Below are 20,974 nucleotides of genomic sequence, written 5' to 3'. Positions count from 1 at the left end.
GTAAAATCGCGCCCAAGCATTTATACTTTATGAACGCACAAACGATACACAACAGTCATTAATTAATTACATTTATCGACATATTTCGATAAGGCTAGGGTTATGGGACTGTTCTGGTCATAGTTGTACAGTAGCATCATTCATTCTAGATGTTTGAATCTTCACTTAAGACCTTATCTGTTTGGAAGATCCATTCATTGACATTGGAATGTAATATAGTTTGCCAGATATATTCATCTAATGACGCTCAATATTCCAATGCGTAAGTTATAAATACATCACTGGACCATAATCATTATAATGGTATTTTGTCTTGCTGCAGCATATAATCCTGGTAAAGTTTTTGCATTCCTCATCAAGTTTATGTTCAATATTGCCACCATTTCAAAATACTTTAAAACAGCATGGGATACAATTAAAGTGCATTCGTTCAAATCAGATAACATGCACCATTTAAATGTTAACAGGTGACAGCAATATAATAAATTCAGGGGCAAGCCAAGGTTTTTGGTGTTTGAGGGGTCGCAATTTCAGGGCGCAACTTGTGATATGTGTCCACTTAAATATAAGTATAATGATGGTTTAAACGCAATCAGAGTGGTATGGGTCGTCCTCGAAGTACAATAAGCAATGTTAAGACTGAAGTTGTGCGTTTTGGTGTATATTAGTACTGTAATAAACTATCTGGACTATTGTCGAGGGTCGCGTTATGGGTGAGCAATCCCGCTCCCATAACATCGCTAAGGTAAATATATTAAACACAATTAAGAGTAAAGAAGTGCAATTATTTTTCTTCTTGGCTAGATATTATGAAACGTAGGTTAAAGTAACACATTAAAACGTTCAAGTCTAACACTGCACAATATAGATTGCCTTGTTAAACAAGTGGAACACACGTTTTTCACATTTTGGGGCTACTTTTATTGGCCAAATATTCCATATTGACGTTTCGTTCCGCTATTATCGCGTTGTAGGATATACAATATACATTTCGTAGTACTCATTTTAAAGCGTATTTCTTTGCTTTAATAGGGACTTGATAAAATTTAAGCGAAAAAAATAAATGTCCCTTTGACTGCTTTTTTTGCTATTAATTCAACTAGGCCTAAATAAATACTGAATTTAAGTGTTGACGTAAATAATAATTAATTTAGCATTAAAGCGGATATGATACATATGAAATAACTGTCGTGACGCGTGACCCATCTAGGGTTGTCAAGTTCATATGAATTTATGTCAATATGTTAGGACATATACTGGAATGCAACCGTTTAGCCGAAGTTAAAATTTCCTTGAAGCAGGGTTCCAAGCTGACATATCATACTTGGAGCCTATTTATTTCGGTTCACACGGCTCTGCCAAAATTCGCTTCTCAATTTACTTTACGCTTCTTCAAACAAAGAATAAAAGGATGTCAGTTTGGCAATGAAAATTAAAGGATACGACATTAATACGACATGTACTTGTAGCTGTCAATGTGGCAGCTGAATTTCACTTTTAACTTTATGATAGCTCACTGATGAATATAAATAACTTTCTCTGTTCTGTCGTTCATATTATGTTAAACATGTACAATGTACACAATGTACACCTACCCGTACAGGTAGTTTCCCGCAACCCATATATTTATTTTAACAAGCTTACATGAGCTTAAAGGTCACCATTATTATCTATCATTATCTAAAAGGGTGTTCTTCCCTACAACTATGTTTGTGAGTAAGAGACAGAGCGAGTGAGCTGCTGAATAAGTGAGTGACTGAGTGAGTGAGCAAGTGAGCGGGTGAGCAAGTGAGTGAGTAAGTTCAAACTATTTAAGATATTCATACTTGTCAAATAAGTTATTAACAATTACCAATATACCTTTACGAGTACATAGCCACAAGCGAAGACTTCAAGAGCACCCATTGGATGCATGAAAACAAATATCCACCAATCTAAAGAGAAATTTGTTGATAAATTTTTGGGTACCGCCTTGGTGTCAACGCTCTTGGGAGAGCTGCAGAGACAGTGTCTAGTTATCTCTGGCTACGACGCAGTGAACCGACATGGAAGTCAACATAGAGGAGTTAGTTGCTGATCAACACTACCTGGCCCGCCATCTCAACGGTGTACCGAGATAAGGGGCGAAATACCCAGTGACAGATGGGCACTCGTGTGCTGACGTATATGTTAAGCGGTAATGCTGTATCTTCACAACGAAGGGGTTTTTACTTTTTGGTACCTCTTACTTGTCCCAAAATTTGACAAAAACTCAAATTTAGAATTATCAGCCTAAAAGGAACAGCATCGACTTGATAATAATGAAGAAAGAAGTTAAACTAATAATATAAGCTGATAAAACCATTTTAGGTAATTAAAGACAAGATAAATACATCACCTGCAAACGATTGATGCCATAGCTGGAACAACGTTGCCAACTCTTCCGTATGTTATTGTTTATAATATTATGAGTTAAACATTTTGTAAAAATACAAAGTTTCGAATATATCTAGAAATCAATGGTGTAAAATTCAAATATCTTTAAAGCATTGCAATGTATTTAATAGAGTAAACTATAAATACATTTGCACATATTGTTCTTGAATAAAGCGGACGAATAACAAGAGCGGGCTAGTCCATGTATTTGATTATCATACGCTTCCTCATGGTCTGTAATAATATTATGAATCTATATGAGCACAGAATGGACATGATCATTTTATTTACGAGTGAAGTTGAGCGGTCAAAAAAGGCTTTTCTACTGCTTCATGAATCTCATTTGAGTATATAATTCACATGTACCACTGTAAACTAGATATTAACTATCATTTATTTCATTTCAAGTAATGCGAACCGTAACACCTGACCCATATTAAATATGCTGCCTTTTCACATGACATTGTATAAAGCTAAAGTTAAACACACCAACTTAAAGGTCTTATAATTATACAGTATATATTTCATGAAAAGGTTTGGATAAAATGAATAAGCGAGTTATGTAAGACCGTTTTAACTTCTTGCCCATTATACCCATATTTAATGTACAGCTATATCCTCCTACGGTTACTGTAGTAACAGGTAATACATTACATACATCAAACTATAAATACCCCCGAGTTTAAAGGTGGAAAAGTACTAACCTGACTAATAAATATATAGCACATACTAGTAGTATGCTAGATTCAAAACAAATTGGGAAACACATTCAATTACCTTGATATAATGAGCTTTTGTGATTTGTGAAGAGTAATCAGAAATAAGCATTATTTCAACCCTCGTAACTGATTAGGCATGGTTTCTATATCACTTAGATATTGTGACGTACAAGTCATATATCATTTGACACATGATTGGAAATGAGGTCTGTTTTATCTTATCTTAATGAACATTGACATTTAAAACACAAAAGTGGATTCCGTAACGAAAATAGGTAATTTAAACACACTAATAGATACCGCAACGAACATAAATCATTCAAACATATTTGCGGATACTGGAATGAACATATATATTTTAGACCCTATATTGGACACAGCAACGATCATAGACAATATAAACACCCTTGTGGATACTGAAACGGATATAAAAAAAAAGAACGCAGAATATGAAAATGTAACGAACGTGGGTAATTCAAACACGCTAATGGAATGTGGATCGCACATGGACTATTCAAACAAACTAGTGGAAACTGGAACAAACAAAGACAATTCAAACACACTAGTGAATACCGGAACGTACTTGGACAGTTCAAACACACTCATGGAAACTGGAACGAACATAGACAATTCAAACACACTATTGAATACCGGAACGAACTTGGACAATTCAAACGCACTTATGGAAACTGTAACGAACATAGACAATTCAAACACACAAGTGGAATCTGAAACGAACATAGACAATTCAAACACACAAGTGGAATCTGAAACGAACATAGACAATTCAAACACACTAGTGGAAACTTGAACGAACATAGACAATTCAAACACGCTAGTGGAAACTTGAACGAACATAGAAGATTCAAACACACTAGTGGATACCAGGACGAACGTAGACAATTTTAACACACTAGTTGATACCGGGACGAACGTAGACAATTTTAACACTAGTTGATAACGGGACAAACGTAGACAATTTTAACACACTAGTTGATACCGGGACGAACGTAGACAATTTTAACACACTAGTTGATACCGGGACGAACGTAGACAATTCAACACACTAGTTGATACCGGGACGAAAGTAGACGAACGTAGACAATTTTAACACACTAGTTGATACCGGGACGAACGTAGACAATTTAACACACTAGTTGATACCGGAACGAATTGTGGATTCATCAAACATAATTGATGATACATTGCAGACTCATAACACTGATTTATCGTTTAGAATTGACATCAAACAGCATTCGGGCACTACATCTTGCGATACTTCTAGAGACAATTCTATTGACCAGCTTGCGGGCGTTACAGTTAGCGATATTGCTCGACAGGTTTCTTTTGACAAACATTCGACTGTAAACAGTAACGCTCGAGAAATTTTCTTTGACAGACATTCGTGTGTTACTCCAAGCGAGACGGCAAGAAGTGTTTCTACGGACACATATGGGGGTGTAACGTCTAATAAATTAGCGGAGCTTTTAATTGACCATAATACGAGAGTAACATCTAGCGATACCGCTAATGAAAGACTTAAAGGTCAATACCATTTTATAAATTCACTTTTGAAAAACGTTTCTGGAAAAAAATTAAGTCAGTTAATCTATTGAATAACATATTAAAACCGGCAGAAAATCTAAATGACATTGTTGTTAAGACTAATATAATAACAGAGCGGGCAGAAAATGATGACAATAAAGCGAATTTGTGGCACCACGTATCATTTTACAGCATCCCAAATGGTAATGATGACATTCAGGCCAATACATCTATGGATAATAACAGAGTCGTCCACCATAAAAAAGACGCTGTATAATATAAATGTTAATAATACAATATATCAATATGTTGTGTCAGTTCAAAATAATAATATATCACGCGACCTGTTCACTAAAAATGTGCTGAAGCAAAATGCATCGAAATTGATAGTGCAAAATACGACTGATAGAAAAAACACACAATATAATGAGAGATAATAACAATGTTTAGACAAATGGGACAATGGATCAAAAGGAGTTTGGAAACGCTAACCATCGCATTGACCACAAGAACAGTAGGAATATTGCAGTGAACAGCAACGTGCACTCAGGTGACATACATACACAGTTTGTGCCACAAAAGACAATATAATCAAATGCAAAGCCATCCATCGATCATGTCTGGACCTTTTCGAACAAGTATAGAAGACAATTATCTGGCTGGTGGAGTTTGCTGAATTAGTGGCTAAGAAGTCGATGGCACCTACATGTTTAACATTTACCATCTTGGAAAATTATCATCCGAAAGCCATTTAAACGTGAAAAAGACAACCAAACATCATCACAACGCCATTAAAAACATTCCAACTTCAAGGAACATTTATCCGAAGTCACTTAGACACACCAAAACGTCAATTGAACAAGGATTCTGTTTCAAAAGATATTTTACGCAAGCTACTTTTTGGGTTACTTTTAGTAAGCGGCGGGTCCACCAAAATTTAGCCTCCATTTGTTCTGAACAAAAGTCCCCCTAAACCGTCATCTTTATTCCCTTCAAAACAAACACACGCTCCGGTAATTAACCGGGATATGAAGGATACGTTAATATATAAAATCACAGAAAACGCTACTTTTTCACGTTTGAAAAGCCTATTGTATAGACCACTAAAACATAAAGCACATGGTCTCCAAAATACTATCGAATCAGAAAAGAAACTTAAGTTGTCACGGTCTGACATGGAAAATGTGCAATCAAAACCTTCATCAATTAAGTAAAGTAAAAGCTTCGAGCACACTACTTACATAAATGTTAGGAAAACTGTTGATAATACTGTTGATACAGCCTCTGTTAACACTGCCCCCCCCCCGTTTATACTGTTAAACCTGGTATAAGTGAAAGAGATATCTTAATAAGGTTGTTGAATGGTACTTTGCGTTACAGAGATGATTAATACTGATAATCAAACATTTTAAACAACTAAAACCTGTTATGTCTGATGGATTGATGGATGGTTCTTTGGTGGACTATTGGATTGCTTCTTGAAATACAAATGCTACACATTTTTCTATGGTTGTTTTATGTGACTTTTAAGAAAGTTTCACTATCATTATAAAAGCTTTTCCAAATAGGATATGCTTGTTGTATGAATCATTTGAAGTACTGATATTGTTTATTGTTGTTGCTGTTGCAATAAGGTATCGTTATTATACTTTAAATTGTAATGAATGACGATCACTGTTACACTATCAGATATATGTTAAAACATGCATTACATGTTATTTGCGACAAACAATTTAAAAACTATACCATTCAAGATCCAAATCTACAACAAGATCAGGAACTATAACAACATTTTTAAATGCATCCATAATGACAATTCTGTATGGCACTTATATGAAACAATTTTAAAGGGATATATAACTATTTAAAGTTTCCGGTAAAGTTTATGCCGTTGTTACAATATACTTAAACTTAGTTACTCTATACATATTTCCCTTCAGGTAACTGATACATATTTCAAACTATAAATGTTTCATATTTATTGATTTCAAACGTGCAATTTGAATAAGCTTTGTATTCATTTTGACCCATTAGACTTTTTGCTTTCAGTGTTTAAAAAGCTTATATTAAATCAACTCATGCTATATAAACATGACACAAAACAGCATTTCAAGAAACATATAATGCATAAAAAGAGGCACTGAAAAATGAACAATTAGACCATTAAATTGTAAGTTTCCTACATATTTAAAACTAACGTTTGGGGTTAAGCAGAAGGACATAACTTTATACCTCGTAGTATTATCTTCCTATCTAAACATAAGTGTTTGCTATCATTAAATCTAACGGAACTATAATGTTTGGAACACGTTTTTTTAGTTACTTTTGATCTTGTCTTAGTCGTTTTCACATAAAAAGTCCCTTATAATATTCCTTTATCATTATATGTTATGAAATACGTGTAAGTTTGACCATAATGTAGTTTTTTTCTAAATCAATTCACTATATGTCCATGTAACGGGGTCATTCCTTCAATTATCGTGGTAATACATTAAACGAATGTTGCATGGCATAGGAGATTGCGTAATCAGGACTACTTCTTTCATTTACGTTTTTCTATGTATTTACAAATGTGACCTCAAGTAAAAATCAACAAATCTATTTGCAAATGCTGATAAAGTCAAATATTGGTTGTACTGACGTCATAATTTCATTTTCAGGTAATAATTGTAGGGTTTATTGCTTGTGCTGGACAATTTTACTGTTGTTATTAAGTTCATTTGTTACACACTTGTTCAGTCATAATCTTCCGATCGTAATTGCCTTTCTTGAATGAGTTAGTTGAAAACGGTTGCAAAACAACATTTTGATACACGCATCGATTTGCTTTGATGGTTTTATGCCTTTTCAAGAACATAAACTTACAGAAAGCACCAGCTGACAAACAAAGTAGAGCTTTGTCAGCAGAACAGCGTCTAAATGATCCTGTATAAAATAGTTCGTTCTCATGGCAGCTACTCCTGTTAGCGCCGTTCTATCACCATACACTAGCACCGAAAGTTCATCGAAAGTTGAAATAAGTTGTGTAATGTCGAGTACGAACACATTGTCATTAGGTCCTGTCAATTGGACATGAAAGTTGAGCGTGTCTCTCTCTGGAAACAAATGCCTGCCCGAAAATAGAAGTGCGCAGTTAGCTTTTATAAAACCGTACCACAGATTTTGGTTAACTTTTTCGCCAAAACCAATTACACTGTAAACCCATCGTTGTGTCAAAATAAAATACATAAATAGAAACGTTGTTTTCTAAAAAAAAAAATGAGCAAATTATATTTCTAAAATTGATTTTTTCCACTGGCGGGGTTTTATCAAAATATTACGACTTAACCAAATCGAAAATAGTTCACTCAAAAATACTTCATTAGACGAAGTATTATGGTCAATTATATAGAAGATAAATAAATAAGTTTGTGTTGTCAGTCGGGAACATGTTGGATATCATTATAGACTAGTTGGAAAAAATATAATTGAATTCGGTTTACATCAGCACACACTACAACTCGTATTGGTTTTTAGAGCAGATGAATATCTCATTGTGAAGTTGCATTTCCAAATACCCTTTGTTGGTCGATTTAGTGCAGAAAATTCCCCATTTACTGACAAAATAACCAGTATATGGGATTTAAAAAAATGAAATATAAACGAAAACACAAACATCTGTTTTATTGATTTTGTTTGCATGTGATCGACGGAACATACGTTTCACAATCAAAACATGATTATATGAATCATTCTTACGCTTAAAATGCAAAAATAAATGAAAAAAGCTACAACAATATTCTTAATGCTTGTCGACAATACCGGAAGCATGTTTTGCTTTTTGGAAATTCAATGTATTGGCTATGGCAATATGGCATATCAAACAACGTTTAGTGTAATACGCATGTATGGCGCGATCATGTTTTGACTCATAACAAAAGGAAATATCGATTACTTGGTCAGAAAACGTACATTTTATTTGTGTTAGAATGCCAATAATCCCCCCATATACACACTTAAAAACAACACTATTTATGAAATGGATAATGGACCATTACTTTCAAAGAAAGACTTTTCTATTTATTGTAACACATCACGGTAATTTTATTGTCTTTTTCACAATTTATTATTTTATTTGTAGGACTTATGCCTGAAGCCCGATATATAGAGAGAGAGTCACAGGTTACAGATATAAGGATCAAAAAGCAAGACGCTCTGATTATTTCTCTTGTTTTCAAGATATAAATGCAAGATAGTGAACATTATTTTACAATTTATAACTTCCAAATGTATTGCAATATAGAATGGAAATATTAAAACAAACATAAATTCTATACTTGGCATGTAACAGATAAATGATCAGGCCACGTTCATTAATATTATTTCATATTAAAATGAAACATGCCAACGACATTTTTGTCCATTTTTGATTAGAATTTATTTATTAATATCCGGATACCAGTACATTCTTCTTCCGGAAGCATTACTTGAGCTTTGGCAAGTAAGAGCACATGAAAATAAACACTTGTGAAATATCAGACATTTCACCATATTACAGACGTATTTATTCTACCCTGGAAGCAGCCCTAAATCTTTGGCAAGTAAGAGAGACATATTTTTGCCCGATATCTGAACAATAATCTGCCCTTCTTTTAACATCGGATATAACCGCCTCATACTCTGAGTTTGGTCCCACACTACATTTCAGTAATTTACACGTCACATCGTCATTCTTTTCCGTTCTTTCTTCCATCCTCCCAATCATCTGTTTAAACGACCGTGCACTCATTTTTACCTTTGATAGTTCAACTCTTTTCATAGAACGAGGGAGGAGCAAAGCGTCATCACCGAGGTCTCCGGTGTCTATGGCAATGTATTGTAAATGAATCAGCTGTGGAAGAATGAGGCGGAGTAAACTAATGTCTGTAATGCTCCTTATCTTCAAGTGTTCCAATTCGTTCAATCCACCGTCGAATGACTGCAAAATACTGTATTCTACAAGTTTTGAAACACAATTTAGATCCAATGCAATTAATCTATTTGTATTGACCACAATAGCAGTTGTTTTCGTTCCATATATTGATAAGCATCTGAGGCTGTTGCATGCCAAAAGGTCAAACTGTCCAGCAGTGGAAAATATCTTAACATTGATTAAAGTTTCCGAGGAGCTGCAAAACACCTCCTGTAGTTTCGCCGGGCAATTATCTGTACTGGTCTTGATATAACGTACATTAGACTTGTTTATCGAAAGCAAGTCATCTAATATTTCAGGATCGGTAGTACAACTAAAATCAAAGCTAAACTGTGAAAGCTTTATACCCAATACTTGACTAGCTTTGGCCTCCTTATAACCTGAAACAATGGTCTTCTGTATTTGAATGACTCTTCTTTCAGTCGTGAAAGATTGGTTGTCTAGGCATAGACTGTTTGATATCATGGCAGACAACTCATTTGCTAACTCAATGTTCAGACCGCACAAGAAAGTAAACACTTCTGAAATATCAGACGTTTCACCGTTCTCTTCATAAAAGGGTGTCAATATTCTATAAATATCATCTGGATTATAATGCATGTGTACTGCAGCAAGGAACTCTTGAACAGTCTTGTAAATGAACGAGTATCTCGATTCCCTTCTAATTAAAGAAGCTGATTTAGTTTCTCGCAAGATTCCCGATTTCAAAAGAAAAACAAGATTATCCTGCGCTAAAATGTCAACATCCTTAAAAACCAGGAATGAAGTTCGGTCATTCGAAAATAGTTTCGTAAAAGCAAGTTCAGCCATCGTCTGGACTATGTTGAAGTTGTTCTGTACACAATTTTTATCCTTGAAACATCGCGGTAACTGAATGTCAGTCTGCGTAACTACTGGCACATGCCGATCTTTTCTACTAAACATCATTTCAATCATATATGCATATATGTCACACAGAGAAATCGAGTCTGGCTTTCCATCAAACCACAAACAGACAAGCAGCATTGTTATAATAGGTACCGATGAAAGACATTTGAGTTTCATTATGTCAACAAACCTGAGGAATTCTTCTAAAGTTTTCTTTTCTGTAACTGTTTCATTAAGACTGTTCAACACATTTTCAATCAGTAAGTTTATATCTACAGCTCCATGTAACTCAAAATACTTGTTGATATTCGTGTCTTTAACGGGCTGTTGTGACATTCTCCATGGTCGAGATGTAATCAACACAGTTGCATCTATGGATGCCGCTAAACTCGGGATGACTCTGTCTTCTGCTTTACAGCTGCAGGTTCCATTTTGGATGAGTCCACTCATCCAAGCCATCTGCTATGATAACGCATCTCTTATTCAATAAGGCACTTTCCAAAGTTAAGTACGCAGAGGCTATCTCATCGTGTTGGTATATTCTGTCGATAAGCTGATCTCGTATCATATCTGTCAGGTCACAGAGGTCACAACTATCTCTCAGAGTGAGATGAAATAAAATATCGATTTCCTTATTCAAAGTTTCATCTTGAAATTGCAGATCGTCCTTCTCATATTCGGGAAAGGAAGGTAGTAAAATATCATTGAATAATTCTTTTAAATGACGCCATTTCGACACGAAACGCTCAAGTAGCGTTTGCTGTGACGATTTCGTTGATGAGATATGATTTGCCCATCGATCGTCCTCCTCAGGTTTGGAATAAAAATGTTGTAAAAGACCATTGAACTTTTCTTTTAACATACGCAAATTTGACCGCTCCTGTTGCGTTTGCGGCGACGTTTTCGTTGATGAGAAATAGTTGGCCCATTTTAATGCACATACTGAGGTAAAGGCAGTTTTCCCCATCCCGGCCTCACCAACAATGAACACGTTTTCCCTTAACGAAGTTTCTTTACAGAACAATTGTTTATCTGACGTTATGCGAGTTCCAAAATCTTTTTTTTCTGCTACACCAACTTTTCTAGGGTCCTTTTTGACGATCATCGGAGGAACGTAAAACTTGTCCAATCTCTCGTCCTTGTTCGAGAGCAAAGGCGATATTGGCGCGCTGTTAAGTTTTGTCTGGTAGTACTTGGCAAGCCGTTGACATAAAGCTGGGGAAAGGACACAAATGTTAAGATTGCTCATTACACATGACCTGTATATATTCACTTTATTTTGAAAAAAAACCGTTTGATTATCGTAGAACCAAACTGTTAATTACAATATTAATTTCATTAAAAAATATGGGGTCAATCCATTAATACTTTGAATTAGTGCTTTAATCAAAAAGGATACCTGGTGTATCCATCGACTAAATATTTCAATGTATACCTTGCAACACACACTTTAACATCACCAAATTATCGCTGTAACTGTAAGCTTACTTTTCACTTGCTCCCTTTTATCGTCACCCCTTACACCCAAACTGTGCCTCACTTCACGTTTGACCTCTGTAATGCAATAATGAAAACAAACGATACATCAAATGCTAGCATATACTTCTTTTCGCGTTTTAAAAGAATTATTAAACATGATTTTCAGTTACTGAGTCTGAGTCTGATTAAAAACATTGTTCTAATCCCTCTATAATTTCACCTGATACAGATAAGTCCAAAACATGGTCTGAATGAACAAGTTTTTGCTATTTCCACTTTGTAAGTAGAAATAATGACACAGATTTGCAAAGGAACATATTTTTTTATAAATATATTTAAATTATAAATATAACTATAGTTTAGTGGTTATAACAAAGGTAACGTAATTAGGGTGAAAAATATAAAGTTAAACTTTAATGCTATTTAGTGTTTTCAAGTTGATAAGCAGAGTTTTCAATTTCAACCAGATTTAGTTAAGACTTAATTGAAAAAAAGCAGTAAGAACACAAAATGTTTTACTTTGAGAGTTTCTGTGTCACATACAAATTAAAAAAAAAACAAAAACACATTTATAATGAAAAAATTGTCACAGATTGAAATATTTGTAAAAAATAACTTAATTATATGTGAACAAACACTTCGATTTAAATGTAATTGCAGCAGATGCTTCAATTATTGAAAGAGACGATGAAAATAATTTAACCGAAAATGTATGTGAGTATGAAATGCAGTTACTTAATAAAGCTATGAACAATCTTGCAGCTAGAGACTCCAACCAGACAAATCCATGAAATACCATCGCGCTTATCGTCATTCTGGGAACTTATATAATAAATATAAATGTTAGTTATGCTATCGTACAAAAAGCTGTAAGCAAGAACTATACAAATGGTAATCACAATTCACGTATGTTGGACTAGAATACTTAAATTTTAGTAATCAATTAAGTTATCAAAATACCTGACTTGTCAAGAAATTTCTACTAAATATACTTGTTTTATCATTGACAATGTATTTTCTTTTAAACGTAATTGTATAACATAGCGTGACCAAACATTCTATACAATTACGGACTTAAAATCTCACGTTATATAATACTTAATTATCTATATTTAATAGCTTGCTTACAGGTTTAAACTACCAAGCCCAGTGTTGGAGACGAATTAAACCAAAAAAACTTATTATTTAGGTAACCTTTAAGTGTCAAAGATAATCATTACCGTCAACTATCAATTGTTGAAGATTCTTGCGTAGCCTATCGTTCATCAGCTTCTCGATCTCAGTTAGAGCCATTTCGACATTAAGGTTCATACGCAGTAATTTACGAAAAGGTTCAGTCATGATCGCCGGTGGGTTTTCAGTCTTGGCTTTGATCTGAAGAAAGTAACATAAGAAAATGCAAACATATATAATACAAGAAGTCCATAGGCTTTCATTTGAAATTTATAACCAACACTACCCGTTTACCTTTCTCAATAATTATGTTAAAATGTTAACCCAGAATGGTGTTAGGAGGAAACAGATAGTTAAAGTAAGTTCTTTCAAAAGGAAAATAAAAACAATGCGCTAAAAATATAGAATTGTTATTATGCTTGTCCCCCGAAATGACTTGCCTATTTCTTTATTTTCCTTAACGAACAAAAATTGTCATCATTAATATCAGAATTAGCAAAGCTAAATTAAGATTTTATGGCTTATTTTCTATTTTCCGTAAACAAGTATAAGAAAGTTTAGGAATAATATAGTATTTATGTCAAGAAGAGTATTACTAATCATAAAGAGGTTAAAAACAGTTTATGTGTCGATGCTTGTTTGTGAATTCAACTACTGACCTTTCTTATTTGGATAGCGGCTTGCTTTGCAAATGCATCATATATAAGTTCTTGTTGGTCCTCCAGTACGGTTATCATCTTGTCCAGGCAGATGTCTGCTGTTTGTCCGTCCAGTTCATAGCAGGCATCATGAAGGGTCTTGTTTCTTATGTCTCGCACCTAATATATATTAATATACACATACATATACCATAACTTTCTCCAAAAGGTTCTTTAAGACGGTAGATAAACTTTAAATAGGCTAAAACCAGATGATGTTGCGTCATATTTTGAGAATGATTTTTACATAAATTTCAAAAACTATACAATAGGATACATGTTGATATACATTTATGTAAGTAACTCTTGTGGAGGCATGCTATTTAATTGAAAAAAAAATGTATGCTTACCTCTTCAAAATGCTGAATATATCCTATATGTTGGTTGATAAACGCGCTGTTCATACAAATGCTTAAGAGTCCTGAAGCATCCACCTGATTTGGCCCCGTCTTGTCCAAGTAGCCGGATGTACTAAGATAACACTTGGCAACCTCCCAGTAGCCATCATGTGGATCCTGCCATTTTGTAGAATCTGTATTCGTCCACAATGGTTTAATTCGAACATGATTGTTTTGTATGTTTTTGTTCATTTCATCACAGAAATGGCCCGGCCTGAATCTGGATTTTTCTGTCACTTTAGTCGTGCCGTTTTGACATTTACTGTTAACCTGACATTGATTACATGTCTGGTTATTACACTTTCCATTCACATTGTTCATGAACGTTTCGTACTGTTCCTTTCCCTTTGTGTCTACGTATCCCTGAAGTCCTTCTCTGACGTACAGGAGTCCCCATACAACTCTCAGCCAGTTCTCGTGTTTTGTTTCGATACTCTCGGCCATGCTTTAAAATTCTGAAAGGATTTGTTACGGAATATTATATTCACTACTATTCAACTGCAATTTATTCGTCTTAATGACTCATTTAATGTTAAATGAATACGTGGTTTGCAAAAAAAAAAAAAAGATTCGATTGGGAACTTTGGCTTTTTCATAATGTATTATTTTGGTCCTTTTTTCGTGGGTAAGCATTTATACCTATATAATTGTGCTGATCAGATTAAGTGATCACATTGATATCAAGGTGCTGATTTCAAACGATAATATTACTCAGCTTTATCAGTATGGGAATATAAGTTAAACAACATTAGACCTATAAATCCATACGCTCAACATGGTCACATCAATGGCTTAGACTTGTTTGCAAATTTGTTTTTTTTCTCGGTAATGTGTTTGCTTTCTCGTTTTATTTAAACGTGTTCAATTTTAAACAAGAGCTATCACAGAGACAGAGCTCTCCACTAGTTCACCGCTTTTAACCAGAATTCCTTTATCGACAAATAAAGGGCTATTATTTGCATTATACGCAGGATAATTATCGGACTTTAAAGTTAAGTAGGTGGTTAGTTTTGGGACGCTTGATTAAATTATAATTACCTTACATTAAGCGGTTTATAATATATCATCACATGGTCATTCAAAACATTTGATGATGGGGAAACATTTGAAACATATGCAAGTTTATCTAACTTCATTAAAGTCGTAGATTATATGGTTAAGTACCATAATATAATGTTTCGATGAAATATATACATAAGATTTAAGCATTTTTATGATTACATTTAAAACCTTATCCGAAATTTTTAATTCGAATACATGATATATTTGCTGATAAATTGACCTCATTATGATAACATGAAAACACAAAGGGCAATATAAAAGAAGAGTTATCGTTATTGATTTGGTACGTGGTTTCGATGACTTGATGCCGTTGTATAAGGTATCAATGAATTTCTTAAAATATATGAGCCTCCGGCCCAAATAACATACTTTAATATATACATCTTTAATTACATCTGTTTAAAAGACTTCAGCCAGAAATCAAATTGACACCACGGTTTGAAAACGGAGATATCTCTGCTTATTGTGCACACTGTATCTAGGTTGAGACCAAAATACGATAGGAAGCGTCTCCTTAGTTTTTGTTTCTACACCTGTGTTTTGTATACCGCTAGTAAAACTAAAAAATAGTCTAACACAGTTAATTATTTAAAATGCTTGTTCTCTTTGAGCAAATGTAAAATATTTCCTCGACAAGTATTACCGTACTTTGTTCAAAGGGGCTAGACACCAGATGGTCCAAACAATTGGTACATAAAGTAGTTCCTCAACACAAGCCTAAAATTGTTTATGCAAGCTAGTGGTAGGCCAAGAATACATCACTTTACATGGTTGAAATAATGAAAGCAACAATTATGTTGCTGTCTCACCACTGTTTCCCCGTTTCAAATAGCGCATCAAGGTGTTACAGTTGAAATCTGTTCTGTATTTAGGCACAGATAAATATACCGACGCTGTTTTGCTTACTTACTGGAAGTTTACGTGGTAGACAACTTTAGTAAATGTAGAATTGGTAAAATGCGCAAACACTAAGAAAGTTGAATGTGTCGTAAGCGATGTGATACATCAGATAATAAGATTCAATGCGATGTATACAACGATGTTATTGTTGGCCAGTGTATTACCTGTTAGTAAAGCCCATTTAATCTTAAAGATGCACTATTACTCCCAAATAAGATTGACCATATTTAATACAATTGTTTTATTTTACCAAAAAGTATTAATTATTGTCGAAAACAATGAAGGCTATTGTGTTTAATTTGAGAGAGAGGTACAGAAAACACAGTATTTCTACCTTATATGACTATAGTATATCACAGTAAATCGTTTAGCATTCAGCAATCATTTAATATTTTTGTGTGTTCAGCTTTTAAATACACGGTTATAAACATGTAATTAATATTTTCCACATATGCATTATTTAGTATGAATTTGAAGGTTTATCACTCAAAATGTATGTTTGTTATACACGTGTATGTACTGATTATGAATAAGAGTGTCACTTTAACATAGCTGTTGATAAAAAACAGTCTCGACAGTATAACAAAACAGTTTTTGACACATTGCAACCGTCACGAATTAAACTATAAACGTGATGTGTTGCTGATTATTTTCACTTATAACCATTACATCATAAACATAGGCCGTTGTAACTACTAGTTATTGGCATTTCATAAATTGCGTCGTTAAAAGTGTGTTCCATTTAAAAACTTAAGAGAGGTTATAAGAGAGAAATAACCATAATTGTTCAGTTCCATTCAAGCCGTCAATGTCATAATTACCCAAGCAGATAATCACTTACCGATAAACTCAAATTATTTAAACTCCTAGCATGAAATGTAATTTAACAGATCTTAACGATTAACGTATTTTTGTATTAAGTAAACCACTCAAAATTTCGCTTTGAATGAACAGTGAGCATACTTTTTAAACTTAAAGTAAACTGTTACTTAAAGCCAACGCAAATACGAACATAATTACATTTAATGTTCATCTGATCATACCGTCTAAAAATATATAAATTATACGATGTCTGAAAGGCGATCATTCTTACTTAATGAGAGAAACGTTCAAGATTCATTGTCGCTAATGCAAACGGGTTATAACAATTGAATGTTTTGATAAGTGAATATAGGTAGATACAACTCAGTGCTTTCAATTGTGAAGCTTTATTCGATTTGTGTTGAAACAACGTATTTAAACATAGATTGTATTCAAATGGGAAAGTGTATTCCAAATTGGATTAATGTAGCCTATAACGATGTGAATGTCGATGAACGTAATGAAAATAAAACATCAAATAAGTTTTGATTTTGTTTTAGGTGGTATTAATACACATTTAAACAAAGCTTTAGTTTTGCCAACAACGTGCAATTCAGCTTACATCAACAGAATTTGCTAATAATCAACATTGATCTTTTCATACATCAGTTGCAATTCATTTTGTCACAAATTAGTTTTTTTTGTTGACATGTTTTATCAAGATGATCCGTCTCAGATGAACTACTTGTAAACATGTAACACAATTTAAATGGGACACAAAGTTGTATTTCTAGAAAACCGTTTGATAAGTTTTTAATTATGTTTTAAAGATGCACTCTCACAGATTTACCGTTTTTACAACCTTTTTATTTTTTTGTCCTGGAATGAGCAATGTTTTGCGTAAATCTGCAAACCAGTGATGAAGGACTGCTGACATAATATTAGATTGCAGATGTTCATATTTCCGTTCGAAAACTAATGTTTGAAATTGCATAAAACATCATTTTTTGAACCTAAGTAAAAAAAATGTGTCTAAATTTTTGTCAGCAGTATTGTTTAAATTGTCTTTTTGTATACGCTGGCTCGTTCCAAGACAAAAAAAATAAAATAGTTGTCAAAACGTTCAAACTGTGAGAGTGCAGCTTTAAAACAGTTTTCGGGCATCAACACATTTTAAGACAAATGCAGGAAAGTGCCGATTAGCTTGGTTTCATTCCTTTAACGGGCAAGTTTATTGAACAAAGTAAAGCATAACAGCATTTTCGACCGGGTTGTATGTATTAAACATTTGATTATTTTAAAAAGATACGGACTGTTTGCAGACAATTTCAATCGAAGTGTGTGTGACTCGTATATTGCATACATAAAGATTATTATCATAAACCTTCTAGAACATGCGTTGGAGACAAAACGTCATATCCTTCAGTTTATGCCGCACAAAACAACGAATATGCCTTCGATATTGTTACATTTTGAACCAAACATGCAGTTAACAATAATGATGCATTTTAACGATTGGTTAACCTAAAATGATAAAGGGCCGGTACATTTGTAAACGTCTCGCTACGCGTTAGTTAAAACCTCCGGATTCTATTTAAATAAATGCAAAATTCCAGACATCGGATTTTAAGCGGTGTTCCGTATTTTAGGGGTGGGATGTGTGAAGAAGGTTTGCGATTTCATCTTAAACGGTCGCCCTTAATACATGCGTACTGCTTTTAACTAAAAAAAAAGTATACTTATTCAAATATCAATGATCACAGATAGTCTCGGTTTTACTTTCCATTGCATATGATGAGTTTAGATGTTTCAGAATTGTAATTGTTTAACGTTGAATTTATGAAATGCAGCACTGTATGCTCCGTACTTTAACACTTTCAGAATAGTATATCTCAAAAGACGTAAGATTACCTTCAATTTTGTAAAAAAAAAAGTCTCTGATCAGCAAAAAGAGCACAGCAAAAAAATAGTTGTATGATTTTTGCAGTGTTATAAAACCAAATAAGATTAATACTCACTATTTGTATCAAGCACGCTTTAAGTCGATTTACACAAACATTGTTAAACGCTCTGAGAGTCTCTTTCCTAATCCTTCATTCACTTCTCATTTTAAACGCACTGTATACACTTGATTGTACATGTTGTCACTACCTTGCCGCCTAGCGAACTATTTTCGGTCTTAACGCGCAGCATTTATATGGTTTGCGTGCGTCACTTCGAATCACGTGTTTGTATTATCACTCATTAGAAACTAATAATCACCGTTTGTTTCAATTAGGCAAATACTTTTATGTTAACAATAAAAAGGTAATTTAAAACCTAACCATGTTCATATAAGTCCTGTTTACATTAATCAAGGAATGATTTTCATGACTGATATCATAATCGGGATATTAACGCAGTTCGGTTGGTTAAAGTGTGTAGAGGCCGAAGATCTCCTTGTCTTCTTTAAGGACTCCAAGTTTACTCTCACCAGATATCGATATCAATCACATATTTTAATGCTCATATTTACACCATTTATAAATAGATCATTATTTCTTTTTCACGACCCGTCTTGAACCCGAAACAGCTTATCAGATGGCGTCATCATTAATGTGTTTCTATATTAATATGTTAAAGTATCAACTTGTATAAGCAAACACTAATTTATGTAGATTTAACACTTATCAATCGGGAAGATACATAACGATTTTAATGTATCTACGTTATGTACATGTAAAACGTAATTACTGACATAGTTTGCTCCGATTCATTCAATATGAGACATTATAGGTGTCGTCTCTTGTTTATTTTACAACCTTATATTGGAAATAAGAACGCCGACCATGGACTATTTGGTCAAAAGCACGCAAACACGCTTATACGCTCGCACGCGCGTACTCGCGCACGCACGCAAGTACGCAATCACGCATGGGCGCACGCACGTACACACGCACTATCACGCACACATTCGCGCACACACACGCACACACACGCACACACACACACACACACACACACACACACACACACGCGCGCGTTGGTCGTTCATTTATAATGTTGTCTGAAATGATGACCTCTAGCTGGTGTAAACATAATAGGGCGTAAGGGGACCCTTTCTTCATGTGATTTACAAACTTCGAGTTGTTACATTTTTCTTTGACAGGAACCGTTGCGATATTGTTTGTGTGTTTGCGGGATGACTTGATTGTATTATAGCTGTTCTTCTAATATAGAATATTCCCAATGTGGTGAATGGTACTGTACCAATGACAATACTAATTCTAGTGTTTAGAAAATCAGATGTTATACGTACACGGCAAGTGATGCAATGTATATCTTAATGAACTATGTAATTTATCACAAGAATTAATTGATTTTCTCTGTCATTTAAAAATGAATATGATCGAGTTTTAGAACTGAAGATAATACTGCTTCCCTTGACGTAACTTGCACTGAAGTTACGTCCTTGTTTATTTTGTTTCTATTTTCCTTTCTATTTCATACCACGATGCATTAATTTACATTGTCAGGTGGTGAGTGGGTCGTAATGGTTAGATAAATATCGCTAAAATTGAGTTTATCACATTTGTACAACTCTTTATATCAACAAAATGAACCGACTGTTTTAAGCTGATATCATTGATCTATAATGGTAATAGAACTCGATCGATGCCGACATCAGAGAAAAGTTTGTAAATATCCTTAGACTATGATAACAAATGTCCTTAATTGTTTAAATTTGAACCTATCCTACCACATATTATGAAATCAATATTGATATTCGAATATCATGCACCCATATCCTGTACACTTTTGTCGCTGTTCAGTAAGTGTCCTTGATTTAGAAAAACCAAATGGTAACATCCCTTTTCCTAAAAACGATTGTTTGGTTCAAGTTTTAGAGAAATACGTATATATTACAATATCTATAAGGTTCGTTGTTTCGGGTAATTCGTTCAAAGTGCAAACATTTAGGTTCTC

The 20,974-nt window shown here is 34.0% G+C and overlaps 3 protein-coding genes across 4 annotated transcripts in view; all 3 read right to left on the bottom strand.

Annotated features, from left to right (window-relative positions):
- Positions 1 to 20,974, bottom strand: part of LOC128221045 (uncharacterized) — a 405,331-nt gene that overhangs the window by 229,902 nt on the left and 154,455 nt on the right. The window lies entirely within an intron of this gene.
- LOC128221047 (uncharacterized) lies at positions 8,336 to 10,956 on the bottom strand. Its single transcript, XM_052929464.1, has one exon. It carries the CDS (start codon positions 10,954 to 10,956, stop codon positions 9,223 to 9,225), a length of 1,734 nt encoding a protein of 577 aa, XP_052785424.1. The 3' UTR covers positions 8,336 to 9,222.
- LOC128221048 (uncharacterized) lies at positions 10,910 to 19,166 on the bottom strand. The gene is made up of 6 exons (XM_052929466.1): positions 19,027 to 19,166; positions 14,198 to 14,700; positions 13,809 to 13,967; positions 13,197 to 13,350; positions 11,986 to 12,051; positions 10,910 to 11,712 (listed from the first exon to the last, which is right to left on the bottom strand). Exons 2-6 carry the CDS (start codon positions 14,687 to 14,689, stop codon positions 10,910 to 10,912), a joined length of 1,674 nt encoding a protein of 557 aa, XP_052785426.1. The 5' UTR covers positions 14,690 to 14,700; positions 19,027 to 19,166.

This window comes from Mya arenaria, chromosome 16 (genome assembly GCF_026914265.1).
Source record: "Mya arenaria isolate MELC-2E11 chromosome 16, ASM2691426v1".
Lineage (NCBI taxonomy): Eukaryota > Metazoa > Mollusca > Bivalvia > Myida > Myidae > Mya > Mya arenaria.
The sequence above is the reverse complement of the archived record's forward strand: the minus strand, read 5'-3'. Positions and strand labels throughout refer to the sequence as shown.